Source organism: Carettochelys insculpta, chromosome 1, assembly GCF_033958435.1.
Source record: "Carettochelys insculpta isolate YL-2023 chromosome 1, ASM3395843v1, whole genome shotgun sequence".
Lineage (NCBI taxonomy): Eukaryota > Metazoa > Chordata > Testudines > Carettochelyidae > Carettochelys > Carettochelys insculpta.
The window spans coordinates 351,026,462-351,038,675 of record NC_134137.1 but is presented as its reverse complement, the minus strand read 5'-3'; the positions used below and the strand labels follow the sequence as shown (position 1 = coordinate 351,038,675).

The 12,214-nt window shown below is 41.6% G+C and overlaps 1 protein-coding gene across 2 annotated transcripts in view; it reads left to right on the top strand.

The window, feature by feature from the left end:
• SLC2A13 (solute carrier family 2 member 13) overlaps nt 1-12,214 on the top strand; it is a 387,637-nt gene that overhangs the window by 324,203 nt on the left and 51,220 nt on the right. Inside the window, exon 8 of one of the 2 annotated variants that reach the window (XM_075016277.1) lies at nt 4,381-4,924. The exons of the other annotated variant lie outside the window; for it this stretch is intronic. Within the exon in view, the coding sequence (XP_074872378.1) occupies nt 4,381-4,423 (43 nt within the window). The 3' untranslated portion in view covers nt 4,424-4,924. Of the gene's footprint in view, nt 1-4,380; nt 4,925-12,214 lie in introns of those variants that run through there. 2 annotated transcript variants of the gene reach the window in all.

Genomic DNA, 12,214 nt, shown 5'->3' with positions numbered 1-12,214 from the left:
TTAACTTTTATAAAGCAATCGTATGCTCAGGAACCTGTGATAGTGTGTTATGAAATTTTTATCAACATGCATTTGGGATGATGTGAAGCCACAAGGGAATTATATGTCATCCATGATGGCTGATACACCCTTTCTCCCCCATTTCTTGCACTATCACGTATTTTGCTTGTGCCATATGTTCCATAACAGAGTCTCAGCAAACTTTTTAAAACTTTTTATTGGTGCTATTTTTTGTCCTTCTCCAATTTCAAAATCAGGCACATTAACCATGATGAGTCACAGTGCTCAGGGCTCAGATGAAATGAAAATATCAAACTAAGTAAATTGTAAGTGTGACGTATATCTTAAAAAAGACCTCATATTTCTTCTATGTACATTAGAATGTTACGTCCAATCTCTTGGGCTTTTCCAGGCATAGAGGAGAGTGATATGATTCCATTAGATCAGTGGTTCCCAAACTTTTCGGCATCATGCCCTCTTTGTGATTTTTGAGAAACCCTCATGTCGCCCACCTCTTCTTTGCCATCGTCCAACCCCCTTTTAACAAAATATGCAATTCGTAATTTAAAATAAACAAAAAATCTTGATATAAAAAGGTTATTTAAAATTAAAAATAATCGCAAATAGTTTTTCTTGGCCCAAAAATTTAATTTAACATCAGGAACAGCAGAAACCAATCAATGTATTGTGAAAGATGCTTCTGCATTTTCTTCATAAGTTGGGAAGTCCTAGGAGACTGACTGTGGACCATTCAGGCACACAGCACAGGCCCCACCTTGTGGGTGCCTAGCACAGCCCAAGCTGGCCAGCTGCCTAGGCCCCATGCCAGCTGCCTGCCTGTCCGAGCCCCAGCGCTGCTGGGGCCAGCCACCCCAGCTGCCTACCCGAGTTGCGGGCCAGCCACCCACCCAAGCCCCTGCCCTCCCCCAAACCCAGGCACCACCAGCCCCCCCAGTCTAACCCCATCCTCCCCCTCCCACCCCAACCCACACTCACTCACCTCTGCAGGAGGCAGCTAGCTCCATGTGGGCCTTTGCCGGCTGCCTACTTTTTATAGTGACTATGCCGTGTCGGCCAAATGAAATGGCAGGGGCTGAGAGCTGGAAGCAAGGGCTGACTCTTTCTTGGGGTGGGGGAGTAATGGGGAAGACTGGGTCGCCTTGCACCCTGCCCCAGAATTTCTTCACGCCCCCCTAGGGGGGCAGACCCCCACTGTGGGAAACTATGCGTTAAATTGAGAGCTACTGTAATTATTCACTTATGCTGCTTTGCTGTGTCACCACATTGTGGCTTGATTTTTGGTTGATTTTATGACCAATAAAATTTGTAGTTAAAACACATTTAAGAAAAAAAAGTGGGAGGATATAAAATTTCATGTGTGAGGTATCAGAGTGTAGGCAAGCGTGGCTGGTATTTACAAGTCAGGGATGACCAGGAGGCAGTACTCCATGAGCAGAGATAGAGTTAGCATTGATAAGCAAGAATCAGGGTCAGAGTCTGGCTTGGGTCAGAAACCAGAGATCAGATAGTGAGGTGCTGTCTGGATTGACAGTCTAGAAGCCTGTGTGGTTGCTTCCTGAAGCAACCTTCTGAGTTAAATAATGCTCATAGACCAGGGGTGGGCAATAAAAAAGTGTGAGTCCTGTCAGGCCACTGCCACTATATCCACAGGTATTGGGTGATGGCAGTTTCATTAACCACAGATCGCCGCTTATGGCCCATGGGAGGGGTGGGAAGCAGTGTGGACTGGGACACTCCTATCGGCCACGAACAGAGATCCATGGCCAACAGGAGCTGTGATTGTCCAATACTTGCTGAGGCATGTGAAACTATAATGGTGGGGGCCTGCCAGGGATTAGCCCTGGCAGACCAGATCCAGCCTGGGGCCAGTATCTGCCTACCCCATCACAGTCCAAAGAGAGGGACACTGGGTGGTACTTCCTGCAGCACCTAACCTCAGAGTGTACCTTGAATGGGACTCTGGCTGGCCTGCCAGTGATGAAGTGGGAATGTCAATTGCCCCAGGCTCCATAGACCTGGGCTCTAGTCCTGCTCAAGCTTAGGAGCATATAATGAATATCCTATCTGCAGCTTGCACAGTCTTGATTTTCAGAGGCGCACCCACAACTCCTATATTCCTTATTTCTCATAATAGATCTTTCTTCATATTCATCATCAGGGTTTATTTCATTTACTCTACCATTTTAAGTACCATTTCTGTAGCTAAGGAAGATGTAATCGTGTACAGTAAGATGTAAATGGAGACGAACTTGTTACAAATAATTGCTAGCTAAATCAAACTTACTTATTAAGCAGTTTTCTTGTTAACTTACAGAGAACATGGGCACCTGTAATCTTTTATATTCTTGATTTATGCTTCCGTAGTACAGTACTCTTCTTTACAAAGTCTGTTGACACAAATAAGAGAGAAAGGTAAAAATTGTCTCTGTTTTATAATGGCAGTTACGGTAAAGACAGCGGTTTAAACATTTCACTAGAGATCTCGATTCATCTGGGTTAATAGTTACTCTGACAATGCTCCCTAATAGGAGGGAAGCCTGCTTCAATGCCCAGTGTAAAGATGAGGGGGCTAGCACCCAGGTCTGCAGAGCTAGGACAGCTGACACCCACATTGCCAGTAGGAGGCCATGCAGAGCAACAGCCAAATAGCACTGTGGAGAGTAAGTGACTCAGGAATTACCTCCCCTGGAAACCTCTGATGGGCCAGCCACGTCTTTTTACCTTGGAGGTTTCCCAAGGAAGTTGTCTGGGCAACAGAGACTTCAGGCCTTCTGCAACTCCAGACTTCATCTCATCTCCTGATCTCTGTTCTCCAGTCGCAGCCTGACCCTGACTCTTGTCTCCTGAGTCTGGCCTCTTACTATCTCCGGTGTCTGACTCCAGCCTGATTCTGACTCTGGTCCTGTCTCCTAATTCTAGCACAGGTGGGAAAAGTACCCCAAATGTTACTTGAGTAAAGGTGTAGCAGCTTTCACTTCTGGATACTTGAGTACAGTAAAGCTGTAATATGTGTGTGTGTGCGTGCACACGTGTTTTTACTCAAGTGGTTTTCCAGAGGGACACCGGCGACTTGTACTTTAATACATCCCTCCCCTGGCCCCTCTCAAGCAACAGCACTTTTACTCAAGTAACTTTTGGGATATTTTTTCCACCTCTGAATTCCAGTCTGGTCATACTGGTGATCTCTGGTCTCCTACCCCAGCTGGATGTTTACCCTGACTTTGTGAATCTGGCTCTAGTGATTCCCCTGACCCCTGAGTACTGGCCCTGATGTGTGGGCTCCAGCTCAGCTGTCACTTTGACTGAGTTTTGCTTATTGAACTCAGCTCCGGTGATTCCTCTGGCCCTTGCTCACAGACTCCTGATGTGTGGATTCTAGGTCAGCTGCAGCCGCTACTCTTACACTCACATTGTAAGTGCAGAAAATATAGCCTCATTCCCACATTTAGCAAGGACAGCTTTTGGTAGCTCAAGGTCTTGGCCCCATCGCATTGAAAGTTAAGGTCGTGTGTTGGGAAAGTTCTCTGAAGGTGAGGGCTGCAGGATGTGAAGTGGCATTGGACCAACTCATCTTGGGGTTTGTTCCAAACTCAGCCATGGACCAGGAAAGTGGCTCTTAACTATTTGCTCCCTCCTGCATGACAATTCACCAAGAATCTCCATGGATCTGGGTTCCAAACTAGCCTCAGTGCTTGTTTCTCAAATCCTGGGCTCCCCACGCAGAAAAACCTTTTTATAAAGAGAAGAGGAAGAATTTTCACAAAACTCGAGTAAGGGGTGAGAATTAGACCCCAAATTTATTATTAAGAGCATTAGGTATATAACAGCTGTATGTTTAGTTTCTTGGGAAGCAGTGCCTCATATAGTGCGTACATAGTGACACTGGGGTGGAAACTGCCTTCCTCTGCATGCTTGAAAATGTGTCCTTCCTTTGTCCATTTGACAAAGTTACTCAGTCTGAAACTGGATTGATGTTGGCACAATCCCCTTAAGAATCCTATGTATGTTTAAGAAGGAAAGCTGTTTAGATGATCCCTAAAAAAAAATTCTGTACTCTGTCAAGATCTCTACTTCCTGCACATAAACAATTTCTTTGCAGTGCGTGCTCATGTCTCTTCTGGGGTATGACTGACTCATGAGTTGGTACTGTTTTTCCCCTGTGTAAGACAGGATTGGCAAACTGTGTAAGCCTAGAATGACCTATAGAAAGTGAGGGATTTTAAAAATAAAAGCAAAACCTTCACTATTCTTGAGTAAGGGCTCTGAAACCTCATAACACTACTGTAACTTGTATTGTTTTGGACTATTTCTGTAGAATTATAGATATTTTTTAATGTTTCCTCTGCTCCTATTTTGTAGCAATATCATTTTGTGTGTATTTACAGTGAATGACAACTATTGAGGTACAGTATGTTCCAAAACAAGAATATCTGCATGGTGGAGGAAAAGAAGATAGGGATTTCAGTCCCTTGAGACTGCCAGCAAGGCTGTTTATGTTGTAGAAGTTGCCATGGATACTGGAGAAGACAATTAGAGTATCATAATGTTTTTACAGGAAAAATATGACATGTTGATTCTCTAAAATGTAGGGAAGCCCAAAGCAGACAGTGGCACCAGGGGAAGTAAAGAAGCACACAAAATAAATCCAACCCACACCTATGCCACAAGAAATGTGCAGCCCGCATAACTGTCTGGTTGACAGCAAGGAATTGGGAGGGGACAAGTTTCCATAGAGGAAAGGCAAGAAGAGATGCTGCATGTTTGATCTGTTACATAAACATGACTCATATATCAGGTATATTTGAGGGTGAAACATAGAGGAACAACTCATCTAACTTATTAGCATAGACATCGCAGATCTTGGCATTTTTGTATCAGTCTGCAAAATATTTTTCGCATGCAATGCCAGCCGTCCTGGCTCCTATGTACATTGGTCACACCACCGTTCCTGGGCCTGGCCCATGTATTTTTAGGTTGGCTAGCAAGAGTGTTCTGTACTGATTTAAGGCAGGAAGAGGAGTGGGAATCTTCAGCTCACTGTCAGCCACATGGTGCAAGAGAAACAGGCCCCTTTGCAGAATTTCTGGGGCATGTGCGCTTTATTTTTTGTTCTTGTTGTAAACATGGACTGCGAGTTTATCAGATATAAAGTAGTTCAAAATAGTCATGCAATGAGTGTGCATAAGAGAAGTCAATGAAAAATTTGAGTGGAAACTGATTGATAAAATGGTTTTGTTATAACATACTAAAAATGTATACAGTAGTAAAGGGTTTATAGAAATGATCTTCTGGGATCTTGGTAGGGAGGGCAGTGAATGGAGGCCACTAGCATCCCTAATGAGACCTAGGACAAAGCTGCCTACTCCCTGTGCACCCACATTCTCTCTACTCACAGGACCACCCCTTGCAACAGCCCTTTCCATGCACACTAAGTACTGTGCAGGGGTGTCTAATCTTCCTCCTTGTCCCCCTTCCTTTCCTGCTGCTAGCAGGGAAGGATGTGCTGGCCAGCTGTCTAGGCAGGAAGCTGGCCAAGGAACTACAGCTCCCAGGGTGCCTTGGGTGCCCCCATCATGCCGTGCAGGCTGCCCCTGCACAGCACAGCAGTGAGGAATGGTGAGAAACTGCACAGGGGAGGGGAGCATGGCATTCACACCCTTTGCACATATCCCTGCATACAGTCCTGAGAAGTGAGAAACCAGAAGGTGGAGCTGATTTTTCACAAAACGATGCCTAATCACCTAGACTGCATTGCTCCTCCTGAGCTCTCCTTCACATGCTAACAGAGTTACCAGGGACAGTCTATTGCTGCAAACAAATTGGGGGTGTCTTCTCAGAACTATGTGACTTCTGCTGTTCATTTCATTGACACGCCTGCCCCTAGGCCAGTCCACAGGGCTGCAAGGAGAGACTATTAATTCTCAAAATACATTTACATTTTAAAGAATTTATCTCCGCCAGGAAAAAAGAGTAATGAGACCTATAGGTACTCTTGGCATGTCTGTATCCCCAATACAGTGGGACTGTGCATGTGGGTCCCCAAGACTGGGTCTGGGCACAGTCAGCCTGTGGATAGAAACAGATCAGCATCCAAGGCTATGATTTTATGTGCTAGATAGCTCATTAGCATGGAGGTAGGTAAGCGTTAGCAAGAATCTTGGTCCATCAAAAAGTAAATTGGTTACATATCAGATTTTGAGAGACCAGAAATCCTAAATAGGTTCCTGATATTGTTTAATTTCCAAAAGATTTAGGTATTATTGATTATCTTGGTTACGAACTTCAGAGAAAATTATTTAGAAGACCTTGTAAAGACTATGGAAGGTTGTAAATTCAATCCATCTTTTTCTGTTGTACCAGTGCATGTCAGATAAAATGTGGAAAGGCAATTAAAATACTTTTTTCTTTATGAAGATGATAGATTTTAATGGAGGGCTTGGCAGGTGGAAATTTAGTAGCAAAGGGTTCTTTAGCAGTTTGTAAATGGCTCTCCTGTATTTGTTGGTATCTAGTACAATGAGCTACTCATTGTTACTCAGTTTTCCAAGCCAATGAAAAATTTGTATAGCAGCTTCTGATGTATGACAGATGTACTATGAATAATTTTTAAAAAGGCATTTTATTTATGCTTAAAATGAAAAATATGCGTATGCTTTTGAATATTTAAAAACTATGAGTCTCTTTTAGTGTCTGTATTGGAGTTAGCTGTGTAAATCCCCCTTGTACATCTGTCTGAGAGTGGTAAAATGCTGAGAGTGAATTTCTTGTCAATTCAAATGAAGCTGTTTGCTTTGCATTACATGAAGTAGCAGAAAAATGTTGTAATTGAAGCTACAGTCTTCAGAATCTTTCTGCAGAGATTTTCATATACCAGTTATTTTAGTAAAAAACAAAGTATTGGGGAATCAGTTTCTCTTGCAGAGACCTATGGTTAATAAATTACAGGCAAGGATGTAGTTGCTTCTGTATTTTTAAAATGGTAGCACAACTGAGTGAATAATTAACTGAAGAGACTAGCTAGACCCACCATATTGCCTGCACACAGAAGGACTACATTAACTAATCAAGTATTCTCAGGGGGATTTTTCCCGGGTAGTGTATGTAACTCTTAATCTAATTATTCAGTCAAGTAAAATGTCTACAACTTTAATAGGCTGCCGGAAACAGTATTTTAAGACTTTTCTCTCTCACTATGTTGTTTTCATACATAAGAAAAAAATATTTTCTGAATTAAGTAGAGAGAGCCTTGGTAAGAATACTGCCATTCTGACTGCAGATTTGCCAAAAGCTGTAAGCTGCCAATCTTTGTACAGGAGGAATCCCCATTATTGGTGCCGTCCTAAAATAACAATCTGGCTATATTGTTCCATTTGAATAAAATACATTATGCAGCATAGTAATATATTAAATACAAGAAAATATGAAAATAGAAATGAAAAAATAGTTTTTACTGTCATTGGTTCTTCAAATTTTACTATAAAACCTAAAATCTGACAGACTCTTTCTTCTGAGCCTGGAGTATAGGTCACTTTCATTTTTCCTGTGCTGATCCTGACAACTTCTATACTGTATAGTAACAGAGAGAAAGCCATGCTAGTCTGTATACTATCAAAACAAAAAGCAGTCAAGTAGCACTTTAAAGACTAACAAAATAATTTATTAGGTGAGCTTTTGTGGGACAGACCCACTTCTTCAGACCATGGCCATACCAGAAGAGACTCAATATTTAAGGCACAGAGAACCAAAAACAGGAATCAAGGTGGACAGATCAGAAAAAAAAATGATCAAGGTGAGCAAATCATAGAGTAGAGGGGCAGAAGGGGTTGGGAGGAGGGAGTCAAGAATTAGATTAAGCCAAGTATGCAAACGAGCCCCGATAGTGTCCCAGAAAATTCCCATCCGGGTTCAAACCGCGTGTATAGGTAGCTGGAAATTATCACTATTCTTTATTGACTGCTAACAGATGAGATGGCAGGACAAAGCAATAGGTTTAGATTCACAATCACAAATAAAGCTGCTGCTTTTGTTGCATTTATGGCAAGGTGTAGAGTAAATGGTATTTTAGCCATCCTGGAAAAATCTACTGAGGGTTACCTTTAAAATAGTAAGATTACCTGTTGGGAATTTCAACTTTGGCAGTATCTCTTTAAACAGTTTTAAAAATAAAATATCACATTTTCATAAATGTACAAAAAGAATTCTGAATAAAGCAGGATTTTTTCATAACTGTCACAGAAGATAAGGATGTGGAGATTTTTTTTTAAATGGGAGGAGAGGAGAAAAAAATAACTAAATCCATGCTGAGAATTGGAGTGAGGACTGGAAGGGCTGGGAGCATTGGGTTTTTGTTATTTTCATTTTTGTTACACTAAAATGGCTGCTGAAATAAAATCAATTGAGACAGGGCCCACTTTGGGGAGCATGAAATTACAGAAGGGGGATGCAGCATGAATGGGTGCTAGATCTCAGGCTCATCCATCTCATTAAAAATGTTGAACTATGTGACTGTTTTTATGTCTGTGTATTCACATTTATATACTGATTAATAAAGTTTTTATATTCTACATGCTTTTCCTACACATGCTGAAAGATTTTTTTTTCATATGAATGTCACCGAAATTTCCATTGGTTTGGATTGCATTAGACAGGTTGCGGGGGCCCTGTGAATTGCAGGGATGAAAAGTGGGACCGGACGTAAAATGTTTGCTCGCCCCCTTATTAAGAACTCATAAAGCGCAATCTGAGGTTCAGCTACCAGGAGACCTGAGTTTATGTGGTTCTGAGCGAGTCACTAGTTACTTTGTGCCACAGATCCTCATTAGTAAAACGGGGATGCTCCTTTGTCTTAGAGGTGTGCAGTGAAGGTAAAATCAGTTAATGGTTGTGGGGTGCTCACATACTAGGGGGATGGAAGAGAGGTACCCAAATGGAAGGATAACAAACCAAAACCAGCGCCATCACTGTTAAAATATTTTCTTCAAAGATAAAACTTGCTAGTGACCCAGAAAATGATGCTTAGGCAAGTACTCAAAATAGCCTCACTAAGTACTTTCCAAATTGCTATTTTTCTTTCTTCGTTAAAGTTGAATTAAAAATAGTGGTGATTCAAGTTCAGCAGCAAAATTCTCGTGTTCTCAGATGTATTGCAGTCTGAAAGATAAGACATAAAGGTAGGATGAAATAAACAAGCTGATCACAGCTGGAGGAAGCAGGATAAGAAATATGTGCAATTTTTAGATAATCAGGCATAGTAGTTGCAGCTCACCATTTTCCTAGTCAGTGTTGGGTTGCTGGGTACTGTTTGCATTATGGAAGAGGAGGGACTAGAAGATGACTTCAGAGATTTAAACAGTGAGCTTTACCCACTTAGCTGGCAGTATGGGAAAAGACCTGAACACAGTTAGTGGAAAAGCAGAGAATCCGGCAACAGAGCTGGTGTCAGTGTCAGACGTCAATCTCATAACAAGGTACAAGGTCAGGTAATTCTGCATTACCAAAGTTGTGCAGGCTTTGGAAGCAAGGAGAAGAAATTTGTCTTTTGCAAGAGGTGTCATCAGTTGAGGAACATAAAGAAGGGCTGATGATCTAGACAAAGCAACAATTAAGGAGAATGATCTTTGCAGTGGGATTTTGAATGGATTTGAATGGGTTGAGGTTGATTTGTTGAAACCACAGAGGAGGAAATTATAGCAGTGAACAAGTGGGATGATTAAGGCTTGAAAAAGATTTGACAGTGGGCAGAGAGGATTGGGCATATAGGAAGAAATGGCAAGACTTAGCTACATCCACACAAGGAATACTTTACCAGTGTATGGCATAGCTATGCCAGCAAAGCTGGACTTCGTACCTACATAATAAAATGATGCCCCACAAGCAAAACAAGCTATACTGGTAAAAGTGCAGTTCTGCTGGTGCAGTTGCATTTCTGCTCGTGGCTGTTGCCAGCACAGCCATGCTGGTGATCATAGCCCTGACCAACATAGCCATCCCAACAGAAGTCTGTAGTGTAGACCTGGCCTTAGGTATGGGAGTCAAAAGATTACAGGGAATTTTTTTTTTAATAAATTAACACACGTGATTCTGAAATTCATTGCTTTGTTGTTCTAGATCAAATCAGTCAGTAGGAGATATTTTCAAAAACACCTAAGTGATTTCAGTAGGATTAGTGGTCCTTATTACTTAAGTGTTTTTTGACAATCCCACACGATCACAATATAATAATGAAAATTTCTTTTCCTGGAATGAAATCTGTCCTCCCCATTTCATTCTTGTCTTAAATCTTTCCTTCTCCCCTCTTCACTTATCTTTTTATTCTTTTAAAGATGCTAGTTAGTGTTCAACAGTCATTTAGGGGAGAAGGAAAGAACAAAGGAAGAAGGGAGGGGAGAGAGAAGGGACACGTTTGTGCCTTGCTGGCAGTTTATATTGTTAATTATAAGAACAGCTTCAAATTCTGTAACATTTGAAGTAGCTACGGAATAGGAGAAAATAAGTGGCTCTCAGTGTAAAGTATTCACAATTCGTGCCTTATATGAGTGAAATATTTGGTTGTAATAATATGTATGCTAAGATGTTGAAATCAGTATTCTGCATCAGTGAAAGGACAATGGTCTGTGTCTTGAATTTCAATTCATATCCTGCAGGAATATGAAGGGTCTGGCACATTTCAGTTGTCCTCTGCTCCCTTATGGGGGAGATGAAGGAAATTAATCTTGTCTCCCTTTTAAATAATTCTTGCCCTGGTACTAAGCTTAGATGGTGAATAACAAACAACAAATAAACCTAGAAGCGAATGTATCATTTCCCAGTTACACAAAGGAGCAGAAAGAAATCCAACCAGAATACTTTTGTACCAGTATGTACTTTCTAAGTGCATAAGAGAACCCACAATCCCACTGCTATAGTAATTCTTATTACTATTAGGGTACCTGGTGGAGCCTGCAAATTTTCATATCCTATCTCTGCCGAAACACATGGGGGAGAAAACTGAAAAATAGCCCTTCTATCAATATAATGCACATAAGAGCCTGCTGATAATTAGTTCCCGTCTGATATATTGTTTCACAAGACAGCAGCTTTCCCTCTCCCTCTTGCTGTCTTTCCCGAGTAGCTCTCCCAACAGAGAGATGAAAGGGGAGGTCTCATTCTCATTGCTGCTGGGAATTGATTTGATGGGAAGAGAAGGTGCAGGTACCTTTGGAGAAAAGGAGACCCCATTGTTTTGGTCAGTCCTGGGACCAAACCAGAGATGTGATTTTATGGATGAATCACTACGTCTCAGCAGTGAGGAGGGGAATAAGACATAATGTTTTGTTTCCTGCTCATCTGTAATGTTCATCTCTCAATACAATTTGAAATAGATTTTTTTTTCATCTTCTTTAATGAATTCTATGCAGGAAAGCCACCAAACTGTTTCTGTTCACATTCATTCAATACTGACTTTAATCATCAAATTTAACATTCAGATTTAAGCATCAAGGGCATGTTGTGAGATCCAAAATTATACCTGGATTCAGAAAAGAGTGAGTTGGGTTCAAGGAAGATAGGACCATCACTGGCTATTGGGCAAGGTAGTCAGGGACTGAACCACATACTCTGATTGTGTGTCAGGCTCTGCGTGCCAGAGAAGCTGGGTCTGGATGACAGCAGATGGGTCTCTCAATAATTGTGCAGCTCTGTTTATTCCTTCTGAAGCATCCAGCACCGGCCACTGTTGGAAGACAGGATACTGGGCAAGATGGACCTTTGGTCTGACTCACTGTAGGTATTCGGAGCTTTTTCTTTTATTTAAGGTAAACTTTGTAATGTGGTGGTACATCACTGGGGATATCCACTATGTTGGATTAAGTTTCAAGCTTAACAGAGTGAAAATCAGTTCTGTTAGTTGGTTCAGATATAGAGCCTCTCGGAACACATGAAGACCAAATGTAGCCAATTTTATAAAAATCACGATTACCCACACATGGCAATTATATATAGACCTGTGTGCAAGTTACAAATACAGTTATACGCACATCCTTGACAATGGCGTTAGCATCTGATGGGTCTCTCATGGCTGGATCATCAGTAGAGGGTTGTCTCCTACTGGAGTCTCCCACAGGGACCTCAGTTTTCCCATTCTGGGCACCCCCTTTTTATAATGTGAATCTGTCTATAGCTACATTGTGTATGTGTGTGTCCATAAAAATGTATG